The sequence below is a fragment of the Mesocricetus auratus genome, unplaced genomic scaffold (genome assembly GCF_017639785.1).
Source record: "Mesocricetus auratus isolate SY011 unplaced genomic scaffold, BCM_Maur_2.0 Super-Scaffold_100676, whole genome shotgun sequence".
Lineage (NCBI taxonomy): Eukaryota > Metazoa > Chordata > Mammalia > Rodentia > Cricetidae > Mesocricetus > Mesocricetus auratus.
Genome location: NW_024429266.1, coordinates 61,411,277 through 61,429,935, shown reverse-complemented (window position 1 = coordinate 61,429,935; position 18,659 = coordinate 61,411,277). Strand labels below are relative to the sequence as shown.

At 47.0% G+C, this 18,659-nt stretch overlaps 1 protein-coding gene across 1 annotated transcript in view; it reads right to left on the bottom strand.

Annotated features, from left to right (window-relative positions):
• Tmem163 (transmembrane protein 163) overlaps positions 1 to 17,967 on the bottom strand; it is a 160,964-nt gene extending 142,997 nt beyond the window's left edge. The window contains exons 1-2 of the mRNA XM_040738104.1: positions 16,880 to 17,967; positions 7,807 to 7,926 (exon numbers count right to left, since the gene is read on the bottom strand). Coding sequence (XP_040594038.1) covers positions 7,807 to 7,926; positions 16,880 to 17,072 — 313 coding nt within the window. The 5' untranslated portion in view covers positions 17,073 to 17,967. The remainder of the gene's footprint in view (positions 1 to 7,806; positions 7,927 to 16,879) is intronic.
• Between the last annotated feature and the right edge of the window lie 692 nt (positions 17,968 to 18,659).

The window sequence follows — 18,659 nt, the reverse complement described above, 5'->3', positions numbered from 1 at the left end:
ACAGCCAAGAGCACACCACTCAGCTCCCTTGTGTATCTTCGGCCCATGTGCTAATGCATGCTGGCCACACTCTAATTAAGGCTGTGTTCCGTTAGCACTGGGAATGGAGGCAGGACAGGCAGGCAGCTGCTGAAACCCCTCCTCCACTCCTGGCTGCAAACAGCAGCTCTTTGTGAGCTGGAAGCTGGGGAAGATGCATGATCCTAACAGCAATGGAGCCCGGTCTCCCTCAGTGGATGGAAGTCTGGAGCCTTTGGTCCCAGGGGAGGAAGGAAAGAGTGGGCAAGCAGGGGAAGGGGGGGAGGCTGAAACTAGCCGCTTACACAGTAACAGAGCCCACGGAGCAGCTTCGAGTTTAGCTCCCTGGCACCTGAGCAAGCCACCATTCCTTTGTCTGGGATCCACACTTAAAACACACTCTTGATCCACTGTGTCCATGGTGACCTCAGCAGGGAGATGTCAAAATTCACTGCAACCAGTATCTCCAGGTGAACTGTGTTAGAAATAGAGACTTGAGAAGCCAGGAAGCCGGTACCGAGGAGTGTAGATTATCACTGAAGCAATGCTGCTGCAATTCAAGTGCTTTGTGACATGTCTTATCTTCAGTGTCCATAGGGGAGGGACGTTTACATCACTCTGGAGGGCCTTGGAAGGCTTCCTAGAAGAGGTGGCCTCTTTATTTTTATTTTAAGGATTGGATAAAATTTGGTGAGAAAGACAGCTGTTAAAGCATGTGCCTGCAACCCAGCGCTGAGGCAGAGAAAGAGGATTTTGAGGCCAGCTTGAGCTGCATAGCAAGAGTCTGTATAAAATAAAATAGAGATGAGGAGATGACTCTGTCCATAAAGTGCCTGCTGGATCACCATGATGAATACCAGGTAGCATCCCCAGCATCCACACCAGACAGACAGACAGACGGACGGACAGAGAAAAGGGCATGTGTCTGTCTTCCCAGTGTTGGCGAAGGATCACTGGAACACATTGGTCAAGTCAAATCAGCGAGATCCAGGTTCAGAAAAAGACTATCTCAAGTAATGATAACATTAATAAAAATCAGGCAGAAAATGATTGGGGAAGACACCAGCACTGACACAGTGCATACTTGTGCATGAGAACCCAAGCAACACACACACACACACACACACACACACACACACACACACACACATGCATGCATACACACACCGAAAAGTAAATCACACAAGGAGCTAAATAAGATATAGTATAATGGAATAAAATGGCTAGGAGCCAGGAAGCAAGGCATCTAAGAGAAAGAGAAGAAGCACCTGTGGACTGCAATCCCCATAAGCTGGGGAAGGGCACGACCAGTCCAAACGGGAACCAAGAGGCGGGTCTCACGGGGACACGGTCAGACTAAAACGCTGCTCTGTGTTCCTGAGCTTCCAGAGGGTAGCCTGAACATCTCTGATGTCATGACCACGAGGCTGGGAAGGAAGAGCCCAGAGGCGGGAAGCTTTCCGGGCCAAGTTCCCAAAGCCCGTTTCTGCCCGGTTCTCACTTCCGTTTCCACCTCCCTGAATCGGCCTCTGTAGTTATCGTTCACAGAACACATTGACGGGGGGAAAGTTATCCCGCCAACACCCCCAGGATGTGGCTCGAGACTTCCTGCCCACATCCCCCTGAGCGGCCTCGTGGACCAGGTCAGCAGCAGGCAAATGCTCCGCTGGGAGGCTGTGCCTGTGATGAGGAAGTTCGCACCATTTAGAAGACCGGCAAGAAGACAGCGCACGGATCAGAAAGCATGTGGAAGAAAGAGAAAATGGACAGGAAAGACACACCAAACACCTTTAGGCAAGTGGTTCTCTCCTGTGGCTCACGACCCCCCCCCCCCTTAGGGGACACATCAAATATCAGATGTTTAAATTACGATTTACAACACTATCAAAATTGCAGTTATGAAACAGAAGCAAAATAGTTTTATGGCCGGGGTCATCGTAACATGAGGGACTGTATTAAAGGTTCGCAGCATCAGGGAGGTTCAGAACCACTGCTCTAGGCTCATGAGTGGTCGCCGTGTGCACAGACTTCTCTCTTTAATGGAAATAAATAGAAGACCAGCAAATCCAGCAAAGAATTATCCACCTGCAGAACCTGTGCTAGACGCTGAAGACTTTGTTTGGGTCAGGAAGTATTTCAGGGGAAGAAGCCCTTGGGAGCAGAGGCACACACACTGGAGCTTCACAGACCACACAGCCTGAGAGAAAGGTGGACCCAAAAGGAGATCTCTGTCAGCACTGTTGTTAGGGTCAAAGCCTGGGCCTTGGCAGGGTTAACAAGCCAGGTTCAGCTATTCATTCCTCAGCCAGCCAATTATACAAGTAATAGTGAGAAGCAGAAAGTGGCAAATTACTCAACACAGCCACATTGGAAAAGGGAGCAAAGACATCCGCTGACCCCAAGACCATCTTCAGAGTACCAACATGAAGGTTAGGGGTAAAGAGAAGGCAAGAAACACGCACAGCTAAACAGTAGTGACCAAGGTGCGGCTCTGCCCCTCAACACCATGACAGTCTGGCTCCAGTCTCTCCTGCAACAAGGCCTGAGCTGTGTGAAAGAAATCTCTTTCTAGGGAACAAGCTCCTCCTCTGGCTGGCACCCGAATCCAGCTATTTCCCTCTGTAGCAGGAGACTCCTGGGCAAATTCCAATTTCTTGGGGTGCATGATTTTAAACAACCAAACTAGAGGAGTACAGATTCTCTTTAGACCATCGTTATTCCTGCCAGGACCACCATACAGCCATTTCTAGGTGGTGAGGCCACACAGCTGTGGAGGACTCTGGGAAGCAATGTGTCCTGTAATTCCAAGGTAGACCAAAGAATGTGGCTCCAGGCCTGCTGAAGTTCAAAGGGTCCCAGGTCAGGCCAGGTTGGACCCCCAGCACTGGGGAAGCAAAGGCAGAAGGATTTCTGTGAGTTCAAGGCCAGCCTGGTCTACAGGACAGTCAGGGCTACACATGGAAACCCTATCTCAAAAATAAATTCCAATAAATAAATAAATAACATTCTATATGCTCATATTTTACTCTTAGAATCCAGGAAGCCCCTAGGGACTTTCAGGCTCCTTCCTTCCTTTTTTCCTCCCTTCCTTCTTTCTTTCCTTTTTTTCTTCTCTCTCTCTCTCTCTCTCTCTCTCTCTCTCTCTCTCTCTCTCTCTCTCTCTCTCTCTCTCTCTTTTTCTGAGACACCGTCTCACTTCTATAGCATAAGCTGACCTCAAACTCTCGGTCCTCCTGCTTCAGCCTCACAGTGGCAGGAATACAGATGTGTGGTCACCATGTCCCGTAAGTTGTCTTGGTTCTTTTCTATCTGACCATGTATCCACTAGAGTAAGAGGACACCTTGGAAAGTCTAGACTTTCCTAATACAGATGAGTCATGTGATCTTTGGTCTGTCTCACTTCTGTTACCCTTAGAATATAGAAATTGAAAGGATGTGGGCTTCAAGGTGGCTCAGCTGGTAAAGGGACTTACCACCAAGCCTGTGGAGCTGAGTTTAGTTCCTTGAGTCCATATGGGAGGAGAGAATGACAGCTGAAGTTACCCCCAACTCCCACATATGATACATGCATGCACAGACATGATAAATAAATGGGAAAGCTTTCTAAAAGGATATATGCACATTATATTACCTTGCTTGAAGGTCAAGAGTTTAAAATCAAATAGATTAAAATTCTCACATATGGGATGGCTCAGTGATTGAGAGCACTGACTGCTCTTCCAGAGGACCCGGGTTCAATTCCCAGCAACCACATGGCAGTTAACAACTGTCCGTAACTACAAGTCTGACACCCTTACACAGACATATATGCTGGAAAAACACCAATTCAAATAAAATAAAAATAAATAAATTATAAAATAAAAAAATTCTCAGGTATGGAGCTGGAAAGATGGCTCTTCCAGGGGACCTGGGTTTAATTCTTAGCACCCACAGGGTAGCTCACAACTCTCTGTAACACCAGCTCCAGGGAATCCAATAACTTCTTCTGGCCTTGGGCACCAGACATGCACGTGGTAACACAGACATATGTGCAGGCATGTTAAAAAATATCACCACATATAAAAAAAGAACTCACTCCTCTCAGAGATTTGATTTCCTTGTTCTGAAGTCTGCTACTGCACTTCCATGTTTTGTGTGCTATTGCACACGTCTGTGAAGAACAAAGAACATGTGTGTGTGAACAACTGCAGATATCATTCCCCAAGCACCTGTTTGTCTCTTTTTGAGGCCAGGGGCTCACTATGTAGCTTCTTTGTCTGGCCTGGAGCTCACTATGTAGACCAGCCTGTCCTCAAACTCACAGAGATCCACTTTCCTCTGCCTCCTAAACACCAGGATTAAAGGGATGCACCACCATGCCTGCATCTGTGTTTGTTTGTTTATTTGTTTGTTTGTTTTTTTGAGTCAGGATCTTTCACTAGCCTGAAGCTCACCAATTAGGCTAGGCTGGCCAGCCAAGGAGACCCCAGGACTTCCTGTCCCCACCTCCCTAGCACTGAGTTTACAAATGTGCATCACCACACCCAACTTGTTTGTTTTTAACGTGGGCCCTGGGGAGCAGACTCAGATTCTAAGATCTTGGTTTGGAGTACATGTGTTTTGGGGGGCCGTGTTATTTAGTTTGAGGTCGTTGTTTTGTTGGTGTTATCTGTCAGCTTGAGCGAATCCAGATCCACCTGGGGAACCAGCCTCTGGACTTGCCTGGGAGGGATTATCTTAATTGTGCTAACTGAAGTGGGATGACCTGCCCACTGTAGGTGTCATCATTCCCTCCGTAGGGATGCTACACTGCATAAACTAGAGAAAAGGAACTGAGCAGGAACCTTGGTGTGTCCTGGGTTCTTGACTGTGGATGCAACAAGACCAGCTACCTTAAGCTCCTGCCTCTGAGACATTACCTCCTTGATGGACTATACCCTGGAACCATCAGCCAAAATAACCACTTTCTCCCTTAAATTGCTTTGTATCTGATCACATCAGTAAAAAGAAACTAAGACACCATCATAGAAAAAGATTTTTCCCTTGATGTTGTTTCCAGAACATCTTCATTTCCCACAAAATAGGAAGGTAATCAGTCCCTAAAATTTATTGTACTCAAATCTCAAAACCAAAGTCGGAAACACATTGTCCCCAGTCATCTTAACAGAGACATCAATGTTGTCAAAACCCTAAGTTTTGAAGCTGAGCTTTTATTCTCTCTCTGGCCTCATTATTACAACAGATCTGTTCTCACATTCGTTCATGAGAAGATTGCATTTTCCACACCGTCTGCCCATTATATACTGAATATATTTTAAAATCAGACTAGGACTTCCCTCTGAAATATTCCAAGACGCATCACCATAGTTTCATATTGATGCTTCAGCACATCCAAATCATTATCTCACCAAGTATTATCAAAACGAGATGGCTGGGTCAATAAAGCTCTTGCTGTGCAAGCATGAGGACATTAGTTTGAATCCCCAGCACCCACATAAAAAGCTAAGTGTAGCTTCGAGTTCCTGTAACCCCAGTACAGTAGAAGGCTGTGATGGGAATTTCAAGGATTTGCTGGCTGCCAGTCTAGCTCCAGGTTCAGTGAGATATCCTGTCTCAAGGGTATCGCAAAGTGGTGAAAGAGAGCAGGACCCCAGACATCCCCTCTGACCTCTGCAGCATGCATAGGCATGCACCTACACACACACACACACACACACACACACACACACACACACTGAAGTCACTCTAGTTTAAATGGGGCAAAATAAGATTTATCTTCTATGTTTTAGGATTTAACTAAATCAGAACAGTTAGAAGCAACTCACAAATGAAATGAAAGGCATACAGAACGTAACAGGTCATGGTAAACAATACAGCAGTATCCACATGTAATAGGCAAGAAGTTAAAGGAAACGGGAGAGATGGCCAGCGGTCAAGAACACATGCTGCTCTTGCGAAAGAGCTGAGCTTAGCCCCCCCCCATCCACGCCCCACAACTGGCTGTAACCCCAGCTGCAGAGAGCTCCATGCCCTCTTCTGGCCTCCTAGGATGTACAGAAGGCACACGGGCAAGCACATGCACACACATAGACATCAGTAAAATGATTCTTTAAAGGGGGTTACAGGACTTAAGTTAAATAGTTCTGTGATAAAGGAGTACGACGGCTTTCAAAAGAAACGGAAGAAGAAACCCTTTCATAAACCGGTACCCTAGCCTCATGCAGTCTTTTTCCATCAAAGAAAATGGAATGTTTCTAGAATAACCCACCTGGTTGGGTATTACAAATGAAGCCAAGTTTTCTTCCCTTTTTTTCCTCCCTCTGTCAAATGGCTTAAGCACATCAAATGTAACACTCTTATTCCAAAGGAAAGACTCACTACAGCCTCATGCTCAGGTCCTCATTCAAAACCTCAGAGGACCATGTCCCACCCTAATAGGTTTATGGGGCACAGGGTCACGCATGAGGAGCTATTATTCTATCTGTAAATGGCCCCCCTTCATTCCATTCCTCTTTCTTCACATATGTAAATTACCATGTCTGATCTCCAGTCCCCCTACCAGCCACAACAACCAAATTGCCCTCAAGGGACATCCATTGCCTTGTTATTTTGGTCTCAGTATTAAAAAGGGGGAGGCAGGGAGAGAGAAGCTATTATATCTCAAAAGTCAGAGTTCCTCCTGATTAGATTTCTGGCTCACTGATAAATGTTTATTCCCTGAAACATATTATTTCTGTATTCTGAATATTTGGCTTTTTTTAGAGCCAGGCTATTATACATTGTTTCCGATATAAATTGTCTCTAATAATATATGCTGAGCTTTGAAGGGAGCATTTGGTCAAATTCTAATTCCTGTCCCCTTGGGATCCAGCCCCAACTTCCAACAGAACCATCAAAGGAGGCAGAACAGAATTTTAAGCAACTCACTCACAGCCATGTCGCCTATGATGCCTAATGATCACGGTCCTTTTTCCTCCTCCCCTGAAGCACCTTGTAGGATGCTTAACACATAGAGCACAGATCTTTCTTTTCGTCACAAAATTTATAAAAACACAATCCCTTGTTCCCCACCATAAAAAAAGGAGAATTAAAAAAAAAAGTACAATTCCTATCAAGGTTGAGCCATAGCTTGCTGCTTAGGCTTTTGAATCATTGCACAATTAAAAAAAAAATAAAGAGCACATGCATGTTTCATAAGCTGCGAGTGTCCAATGGAGAAAACCACCATAGAAATTCCAAATCCCCAAACAAGATCATCTACAGATAGAAATTGCTCCATTTTCATAGCATTTCAAAATTGTAGGAAATTAATTTATTTTCATGCACTAAACCATAAGAGAATGCCTTTCATTAAAATTGTACATACGAGTTTATTCCTGACCTTGCACAAGACACAATCAAGAGGAAAAGGAGAGAGAGAGCTTGCTGCAATATTGCACTCATCTAGTTACATTAGGCTCAAAATCCAAATCTCCGGGATGCGTATTTGTCACGTCAGCCTGAGCTGAAGGCATCTGCCAAGAGACTATTTTCACTATTCGGTTGGTGCCAGCCAGAATCCACTTCCACAAACCTGAATACTGATGAGCCTGAAGCTCTCAGTTATTTCTCTTCATTTCTTTCTCATATCTCTTCCCTCTGCAGAGAAGTGAAGCCGTTTTACTAATTCATGAGTACCCTGACTATCCAACCATCTAAAAAAATTGTATTCATCAATAAGTCAACTAAAAGCAAAGCACATCCCACAGGGGTTAGAGGGAAAGTCAGGCAACTGGCGAATATTGATTGGCAAGACTCCCTGATACTCACTGAAGGCGGCCACTGCCAGGGCCAGGGTGACAATAATGGAGAACCAGGATACCCACAATGCCTTCTTCCTGTAGTTCTGGGCTTCATGAGGTTTCAGCCGGGTGCTGCTTTCTAGTAAACCTGATAAAAACAGGAAGGAAAGGGAGTAAGGCATTTTCATACACCAGAACACACAGTCAGAGCTATAGCAGCCCATCCAAAGACTGCAAACCCACATCCTGTGGGCCAAGATGTGTTTTGTCTGACCCACACTTCGTTTCTACAAGTAGAAGATTGCACATTTAAAAACAAAACAAATTATCAAATGCTCTAGCATCCTTTATGAAACCACAGGTCCCAGAAGTATCGGTTAAGTGTTTCCACAGGGCAACAGAAGTTCTCTGAGTTAGAAGAGCTCCATATACCTCCCCACTTCCTGAGGTGACCCCATGCCATTCTTCATCCTCTGCAGTAAGTCACTTGGCTCAATAGAACTTTCTCATCCCAACAAAGCCCTTCCATTAGGAAAGAACTGTAGTTAGGTGTTTGGGCTCTCAGATGTGAGCATTGATCCACTAGTACAGTCACAATAGCAGTGTTGGACTTATGCAAACCAAGGAATCACAGACTGTACTAATGCCCTCCCTGAACCCCTAGGCAACCAACCAGCAGCCATCAGGTCCTGATTATACAGCATGTTTTCTCCTTCCTTTGCATTGAAGCACACATTAAGCAAATAATTGATTCACTAATCAATTAATTAAAAAATTTAAGACTCTCCCAGGAATCTAGGAGATAGTTCATTCAATAAATAGTTTGCCATACAAACATGAGGTCCTGAGTTTGTTTCCCCAGAATTCCTGTGAAGTAGATGGCATAGTAACTCATACTTTTAATCCCAGCACTTCAGAAACAGGGACAAGCAGATCACTCACTAGTTAGTCAATACACCCTACTTGGTGAGTTCCAGGCCAAATAGAGACTCTGTCTCGTGGTACATAGCATTCCCAGGGAAAGACTTCTGAGGTTAAACTACATCCACATATGTATGCACATACATACTCATACTATTAGAATATGAAATGTCAGTGAAATTCTTAAAGCCAGAGCTAGCTTCCTAGGAAGGCTTCAAGTACAACAGGTTTTCTTTATCTTCTATGCTTTGCACAGAAGGAATCCTTGACAAGAGCAGGAATCTGTGACAACTCACCAGCAATGCCCACTTAAACATCTCCAGGTTGATTTGTACTTCCTTGAAAATTAAATTGTAGGGTCTGGAGAGGTGGTTAAGAGCACATACTGCTCTTGCAGAGGACCCATGTTTGACTCCCAACACCCATATCAAGCAGCTCCCAACCACCTATAACTCCAGCTCAGGGGATCTGATGCCCTTCTGTCTGCCTCATATGGGGACATATACATATACCTCAAATAAATAACAATAATAGCAGTATTTTTTAAAAGAATAAAATTGTAACTAGGCAGTGGTGATACATGTCTTTAATCCCAACACTTGGAAGGCAGATCTCTGAGTTCATTGAAGCCAGCCTGATCTACAGTTCCAGGACAGCCAGGGCTACACCGAGAAACCCTGTCTCAGATAAACCAAAAGAAGGAGCAGGATAAGGGGGAGGAGGGAGAAGAAGAAAAGAAAATGATGATAGTGATGATTGCATGTGTTCTTTTTCAGTTACCAGAGAGTCAAAATACCAGCCTCGTATCTTATACAAATAAAAGTCAGTTGTGCCAACTCTGGCTTCATAGTGGATCTTTCAGAAATTTGACAGCTTCATCACACTAGCTGTAAACAGTAATGACAAGGGAGGTAAAGCTTAGGCACCATTTGTAAAATGTTGCAGTGTGAGATGTACCACACATGACCACCATCCATTCATCTGACTGACCACCACAATAGGTGCAGAAAGGATGGGAAACTATTCTCTATAATTAGGGTCGTGACTGATACACCTACAAGACAGGTTAACATGAGAAAAAATGTAAAAACTCGTAATAAATGTTTAAAACAAAGATCTATGTAATGGATTAGAGATGTAGTTCGGTCAGTAGAGTGCTTACTTGCCTAACGTGTTTGAAGCCCTGGGTTCCATTCATAGCATTGTATAACCAGACATAGTGATGAATGACTGAAATCCCAGCAATTGGGTGGGAGTCATCTTCAGATACACAGGGAGTTTGAGCACAGCCTGAGATATGTGACACTCTGTCTCAGAAATTAGTAAGACCAACAATTAGGGAGGGAAGGATGGGAGGGAAGAGGGAGAGGAAAGAGAGGGGAGAAGGAAGAAGTGGGAAGGGGGAGGGAGGGAGGGAGAGGAGGGGTGAAGAGAGAGAGAAAGGGAGATGGATCCTATGTGATACAGAAGGCTTCAGAAATAAAGACCCGAAAGCCAAGGGGAGCTATTTTTATGCTCAGATTCAATGAAAAATGCATATCCCTGTGGAGATGAGATTAGATAAGAGATGAATGAAGCAGAGAAACTCAACATAGACCTGTCTGCTCCAAGTTTGGTGTTCCCTGTAAGACACCAGCATGGTGAGTGTGGGACAGGGACCCTTCTGTAATGAGGTCTTGATTGATTCAGGGTTAGACAAGGGCAGCCAGAGTTCCTGTGTCCAGCTCTTACACTTGTGAAATGGTATACAAAACAATAATTCTTGGGCTTATGGCTATCTTTGAGTGAAGAGGGTTGGAGTTTCTTTCCTATTTTTTTAATATTTAGGATTTTTTAGTGTGTGTATGTGTGTACATGCTGACATGTATGGATTCATCTTCACATGTATGTACGTGTATTTGGAGGTCAGAGGTTAACCTTAGGTGTTGTTCCTCAGATACCATCTGCCACATATTTTGTGACAATGTCTCTCACTCACCTATTAGGCTGGCTGGACCATAGGCCCCAGGGATGTCCCTGTCTCCAGTGCCTGTGCACCACAAGCATTTTTTGCATGAGTTCTGGGGGTACAGCTCAGCACCTCGTGCTTGCAAGACAAGCACCTTAACAACTGAACATCTCCCCTGCCTGGAATTCTCGTTCCTATGGCCAGCCTTGGGGTGCAAAGGGGACAGGAAGTAAAAGGATGAGAGTAGGCTTTGCTTCTAAGACCTTCTAGAAACCTTCAGCTCAGAGTGTCCAGCAGGCCAAAGTAGCATGCTTTGGAGAATCATTTTCTGAGCCCCACCACTGCCCAAAATTGTATACTGTTAGTCCCAGAACTTAGGAGGCAGAAGCAAGCCAATCTTTGTGAGCTCAAGGCCTACCTGGTCTACATGGTGTGTTCCAGGACAACCAGAGCTACATAATAGAGAGACCCTGCCTTAACACACACACACACACACACACACACACACACACACACACACACAGACACACATTTATAACAAAGACACAGTTGAACTACCTCAGTCCAATCATCCTTAACAGGCCTCAAAGCAAGCAGGACTTTGGAGACAGGTGTTTTATGAGCAGGCACTCCAGTAGACACCAGAGTGCGTAAAACCAAGTGGAGAAGGGCACTAGTACAGGACCAGAGGGTAAATGAGACAGCAAGCAAGAATTATCAGTCCCATCTTCACCATTGCACTGGGAAACTATCCTCAAACTTCCTTTGTTAATTCAGAAATGGGGCTACAGTTGTAGCTCAGTTGGTACAGTGTTTGCCTACCACACACAAGCCAGGTTTTAGCCCTAGTATCAAATAAGATGGCCATGGTGGTACCCAGTTGAGATCCCAGCCCTCTGGTGTGGAGGCAGATTAGGAGTTCAAGTTCTTCCTCGGCTATTCAGTGAGATAGAGGACAGCCTAGGCTACATGAGACTCTGTCTCCAAATAGTAAATAAGTAAGTGCACTGGGATGGGAAGAAGAGAGACCTCTTGTCTTGAGATTTTCTGCTGTAGGTCATGATGCCTTCAAATGATAACTTTGACATCACAGTTCTCAGTTTCTTCCTGGGCTCTAGAAAAAAATCTCATTTTACCTCTGACTGCAATTACTCTTGTGTCCGAGGAAAACTGTAACTTAGAATAAGCAGGTTCCATACCTCTGAAAACTCCCTTCCCTTTTCCCAAATGAATTTAAAAAAAGAAGTCTAGTTGGATGGCTCAGTGGGTAGGGTGCGGAGCCCAGGAGCCCACATAAAAGACAGACATACAGGCATACCTGTAACCATAGTATGGAGGAGGTGGAGGCAGGAGGATCATGGGACTTGTTGGCTAGTCAGTCTGGCTGAAAAGGAAACTCCGAGTTCAAGGAGAGACCCTGCCTTGAAAAACAAGGTGGCGTCAGATTTCATCGCCTACACATGTCAAAGAAGCTACATCTATGAAGTCTCATCAGCATGGCTGCCTGAACAAGACCTCAACAAGGATGCCGAGACAGGCATGCTGGCATGGGAGGGGGAACCATACAGGCTCTCAACCCTAAACCAAGAACCTCAGGCAACTAAGGAACACTGAGAACAGAAGAAATAGTCTTCTCGAGGGAGGAACCCAAAAACAGGTGACCAGTTGGCCAGCCCTGAAATCATACTTACAAGTAACACTATGCAGACTGAGTAGGTGTGCTGATACACACACAATTAAGGAAATAGAGCATGGATGTAAGAGAGAACAAGGAGCACTGTTCATGGGAAGGCTTAGGGGGAGAAAAGGAAAAGAGAAAAACTGTGTATTATATTCTAATTTGAAATTTTTTAAAAAAAATAAGGGACTCCAAAATTGGTGTTTAAAAAAAGAGGGGTGAAGTAAAATTTTTAAAGATTTTTATTTTTCAGTTTTTCCAAAAACAGTGTTTCTCTATGTAATAGCTCTGGCTGTCCTGGAACTCACTCCGTAGACCAGGCTGACCTTGAACTCACAGAGATCCCCTTGTCTATGCCTTCTAAGTGCTGTGATTAAAGGCATGTGCTGCCACCACCACCACCACCACCACCACCCCGGGTTTAAAAAGAAATTTTGAGTTGACATACTTTACAGAGAAACAAATATGGTGGAGAGCAATGAAGAAAGACACTGGACGTGACCTCTGACCTCCACCCATGTGATTTCACACACACACACACACACACACACACACACACACACACACACACACACAGACATGCTTTCTTCCTGGTCCATTGGTTTCAGGAGAAGTGAAACTACTTAAGCAGCAGCTTAAATGAATGGTTCATTTGCCAGGTGTTCTGACAGCACCCATTTCAAGAGGTTTGTCCAGTGGTGACAAAAACATGATCCCTTTAAGAAGCTGGTTTACTTTTCCACAGAGAACAGCCATTACTGGGTACATCCTGCCCATTCTGCTGTGCAGCATTAATTTCTTCCAGAGCTGGCTGGTTTCATCAACACACCTGGCCCTGACCATGCCTGCCTGTAAGTGCTTCCTCTGGCCTCCTACCAGGACCAGCACTCCCTGCAGGAGAGTCAAGTGGAAGCCATAGGGGGCTGGACTGCCTGCTACCATGGCTTCTGGGTTTTCTGAGCTAGGCCTGGAGGTCCTTCCCCAGATCTGACCTTCCTTGTGGCTCCCCTGAGAGACTGTAAAGTTGAGGAGGGAAAAAAATATGAAGTCATTGTAATGGAAACACTTCAAAAGAGGAAGGACTTTTCTATTTCGCTCCACTGTGCTTATCTCTTCATTTCCTTTCTAAAGATGCAGCTGGGGGGCTCAGGAGTGGCTTTATGGATAAAGTAATTGCCTAACAAACATGAGAACCTGAGTTCAAGTCCCAGAAACTATATAAAAACCCAGGAATGGCAGAGCGTGCTTGGGTCCCTGGAAGTTCACTAGCCAGGGAGTGGAATGAACCCGTTCTGGATCAGTGAGAGAATCTGTTCCCAAGGAATGACACTTGAAGTTATCTCTGCCCTCTACACATGGGCACCCACACACAAATAACATATACATGCATAGATGCCTGCATGGCTGATGCCAAGAACGGGCACTTTCTACGTCCCCCAAAGGGAGTAGAACGTGATGACCCAAAAGGGTTCAGAAACGACTGGTCAACACGTGGGCTCTTCTGCATCCATGCCAGAAGCTAGCACACTCACAAGCCACAGAAAGGTGGGGTAGAGTGGCAGCCCCGACCGCAGCCTATCACAGGTGGGAGCCAGGCAGGCCAGCCCAGCAGAAACTAAGGCAGACCTCAGGTTCATGTGCAGTGCTGCAGCCTCCGCCCACAGCCAGCTTCCAGCTTCCACAGTGGATTTTAACCTGACTTAAATTCCACGGTGTGGGTCTGACAGTGCTGGGGGACATGTTAATGAAGGAAGGCAGAGGCAAATATATGTGCAGATGTTATGTCCTTCGCAGCTTGAACGACTTGCCATTGACTTCTCCTATGTTTATCCACTTTTACTGATCTTGTTGAGTCTTACTCTGCACTCAAGACTGACCCAGAATTCGATATGTAGCCCAGGCTGGCCGTTAACTCACAGTGATCCTTCTGCTCCTATTTCCCAAGTGCTGGTGTTCTAGGCCCGAGTCACCACACCAGGCCATTGAGCTTTAATTCTCTGCAGAAAGGTTGTTTTTGCTGTTTGTTGTTTGCTTGTTTGTTTTAATTGGAAGGGCGGCTAAAGGAAAGTGCTAAATAAAGTCTATAATTCTGTAAGGTGGGGCTGTATCCTATGGTTTGGGACAAACTGACATAAAAATGGATATTAAAGAAGGAGAGAGGGAGCCACTAAGATCAATTGGGCCTCTGTGTGTGTGTGTGTGTGTGTGTGTGTGTGTGTGTGTCTGTGTGTGTGTCTGTGTGTGTGTGTGTCTGTGTGTGTGTGTGTGTGTGTGTCTGTGTGTGTGTGTGTGTGTGTGTGTGTGTGTGTTCCTGAAGTTCCTCATAGTGCTTGCTTGTTTCCTGAACCACAGGCCCAGCCAGCTGTCATAGTAGTGTTAGGACATTGTGAGCTCCCTGGGATTCTGAGAAATAGCCCATATCACTTCTTAGAAGAAAATGTCTCCAAAAATCCCAAGCCAGTAGTTATAAAAAAAAAAAAACAAAACAAAACAAAAAAAAAACCTCTCCAATTGGGATAAGAAGTGGTCTGCAATGGGGTTCTACCACTCAGAAGTAAGTCAACACAAAAAAATAGTGTGGAAGGTGCAGCAGAAGCGCCCATCCCCCACACCCTGTGGGGACAAGGCCCAGCAGAAAGCCACTGCACTCAGGGAGAGCTGGAGACCAGGGAGCTTTCCTCTCCCCAGGTTCCTGTCACTGGTGGGAAGGAGGCCACAACCCAAAAACCATTCCCAAGAGGTAGAAAGAAAATGGATCCAGAAAGATAACACAAACATATAAAATATTATAACCAACCTCCCAGAAGGTTTCTGATTTATTTAACTGGAGTCTTCATTTATCATTAACTCTTTGCAGTCAGGAATGGGTGGAACAAAAGAAATGTCACAGCGACTTTAAGCTAGCTCAAAAATGGCATAGAACCCTGGGTTCTGTGGGGACACAATTCATCCTAATAGAGAGATTGTGTGTGATATGCAAGCGCCCATACAGCAGTGGTTTGAGAACAGCAAATGCTTTCAGGAGACAATATAATAGAAAATGAAGTTCATTTGACCACCGACAGAAAACCTAAAGAATATAATCACAAGAGGTTTTTGTTTTGGTTTTGTGTAATTTAACGCTGGAGCATGGCCTCTAGATATTGATAAATATCAATTCACACTAGCATGGGTTTCTTGTCTGTCCTTCTGCAGGGGTTGGGAGAGGCTAGCCAGCTCTTACAGATAACCCGCAATGCTACAGAATTAAGCCCAACCCCGGGCATCAGTCTTTCTTCAATGCAAAACGTTTAAATCTTGCAATAGGAGTTACCACGGGGTAAAGGTAATTCTTACACCCCAGAATTAGTGCGAGGTTCTTCTGGGTTTCTGATGATGCCACCCACTCTCCCGTCTCCAAGGCTATCCAGTTCTGTGGGAACGGAGAATGAACCTGCAAAAAGGGTGCAGAACTCGTTCCAAGCTGGAGCAGCTCCAGTTTCCCGCACAGCATCTCTGCCGCTTCTCTGGGAAATCTGTTTCCATGTCATCCTGTTTCACACGCTACAATTCGGAATCTCTAAGGAAGAGATCCTGCATCCCTACACGAAACCGGAATGTAAAGATGCACAAGGTACTAAGAATAGGACAGCAACCTGCTGGAACTAAAATAATATAGGCACTCTACAGTCGACAGATGAAAGCTTCCAAGAAAAAAAAAATGAGTAGAGGTGTACAGAGCCGGCGGCCTGGGAAGGGCCTCGCTGCAGAGACACCAAATCCGCCACCAACGGTTTTAGCGGAACCGTTGATAATTTTCGAAGGGTCCAATTCGAAAGCAGCAAGAAAGAGGAAAGGTGTAGTAGAAGCAAAGAATGCAAACCGAGGGCTACGAGGGCAGGATGGGGAAGGAGAGCTAGGCGGGATGAATGAGATAGCCCTGGCATTCCATGTAGGCCCCCTAAGGAGACGTGGATGTGGGCGGGAGGTGAAGATGCCTTCCGCGAAGATGCTCGGATTTCAGGCCAGCGTCCAAGGAAGGACTCTGAGAGCTGGACACACGTTCTCCAGGAAGTACCAGCTTTGGGTAGCATCGATTGGCGGCCAGAGCCCCCAAACCCCAACCGCTCTGCCAGCACCCTTACGCTGTGGGGCAGTGACCGCTGTGACCCAGGACCTCGGGGAGTGTCGGGCCCGAGTAAGTGCAGAGGCTAAGGAGACCCTGGCTGTCACCCTGGCGCCCCTCCACTAACCCATCATAGAGAAGTCTCCCTGGGTGACTGGCGGGCCTGGCGGGGCAGGATGCATTAGAACCCACGTCTCCCAGCACGAAAAGGAAACCCGTCGGTTCCCTATAAGCCACCAAGAACCCTGTCTGCAAAGTTTTCCCGCGGACACCCGACAAGGCACCCGCCGGGATCTGGAACCTGAAAGGGGGTCCCAGGAGGCGCTGTTGCCCGGTCCGCAGGGATCCCGAGACTGTCTTCTCTGCTCTCCGCGCTGAGCCCCCGCTTACAGGGGACAGGTGGCTTCCGAGAGGTGGAGGGGAGGGGACCCAGGGCGGTGGCAGCTCACCTCGATCCTCCAGCCCGTCGCTGAACTGGCCGCTCTCACTGATCCGCGGCTGCCTCTCCTCGTCCGACTGCACTGAGGAGCTCACCGGGGTCGGACTGGGGGCAGCAGTCGAGGGCGCGTGGCCCCGCGGTGGCGGCCGCGGGACTCCGAGGCCAGGGGGACTACGGCGCTCGCTGCTCAAGGCCGGCTCCATGGCGCCGGGGCTTCAGATCCTCGCGATAGGGACACGAGTCCCGAAGTGACAAGGGACCGAGGGCGCGGAGAGAGAGCTTCACCCCGACCGCGGTGAGCGGCAGGTCCGCCGCTAGCTGGGCGTGTGGCGGATGCTGGAGCCGCGCTGTCGCCGCTGCGCTCCGCCCCCGGGGGCAGGTGCAGGCGGCAGGGACCCGCCCCGAGGCGCTAAGCCCGGGCACCAGGATCGATACACCGAGGCGGGTGGAGAGGGAGGGCCCCGGACGGGCCAGGCGCGCGGAAGCTGAGGGACTGTTAGGGGGCGTGGGGACCAGACTGAAGCTAGCGCAGGGCTGGGCGAGGGCGTGACGGAGGACGCGCCCCCAACTTGCGTCGCGGACCGGTGCCCAGGAGGAACCCTTCCACCCTAATTGCTCTGCAGTGGTCCGAGCCTGTGGCCGCGCGTGGGCAGGAGCGAGAGCGTCGCAGCTCGTCCCTCTTTCTGCCGCGGGTCCACGCAGGCTACAGGGACTTCACCTGGTCCCCGCCTGCCAAGGCCGGTATTGGAATTCACCTGTCCCCAAGCCCATGTATCTCCTGCCTTTAAACGGCCTTCTGTCTCTTCCCAGTTTCCCTCCACCAATTTAGATGGAGGTATTGCTGGAACAGTGGCTTCCCCCATTGCGACTATCCCTGGGCCCTTTCCATCCATCTGTCACCAGCTCATTTCCCTCTCTGAGCATCCAAGCTCAGTCCCCCTTGAAGATTCCTCTGCCTTCACCTACGTTCTCCACCTCTGACCCTGCCAACTTCATACCCTTGCGCGGCAGGGCTGGTCTCCCCAACGAAGCTGCAACCTGGACCACAGGGCCGGCCCGGGAAGACTCACAGGCGAACCTGCTGCCTAACGGATTGGGCACGCTTTTGATGGCATTCACATCCGAGTTTAGATTTTTATCAATAGATTGATATCAGTCTCTAAATTTAATCTGAGTGCTCTAACTATGCCAGTTCCTCCATTTAAAGGAATCCACCCCGTTTTCTTTCCCGAGGAACCGGTTTCCTTTCTGGTTTCCGCTCTGCCTGTGACATGGAAGTCTGGGTAGGATTTAAACGTCTCTGCGGGGTTTCGGAGATCATATTTTGTTGGGATTAGATCTGAGTGATCCCAGGTCCCTTTCGTTGTTTTTTTTTTTAAAAACAATAATTTCAACTATAAACTGAAAGCATCGAACTAGGTCATTTCAACAGCCCCTTCTTTTCCCAAAGGAAAAAGAATCACACCATGCTTGCTGAGCTTTAAGGCTCAACACACACACACACACACACACACACACACACACACACACACACACACACACACGCTTACAGTTTGTACCCTCTGGTTCTGATGCTGCCTGCCCTGGATAACAAAGCTTCAAATGTCCCCCTGTCTTCTCACATCCTGCATTGTGGGGCGGGGCTGTTTCAGGTTATTCCATTGGATGTCCTGTCGAAGGCTCTCAAAGAATCACCTGGCTACCAAGAACAAAAATACGCAGGCCTTGCGCAGTGCTGGAGGTCGGTGTCACAGACTGCGACAGAGTTAACTGAAACCTTAGCGCGAGTG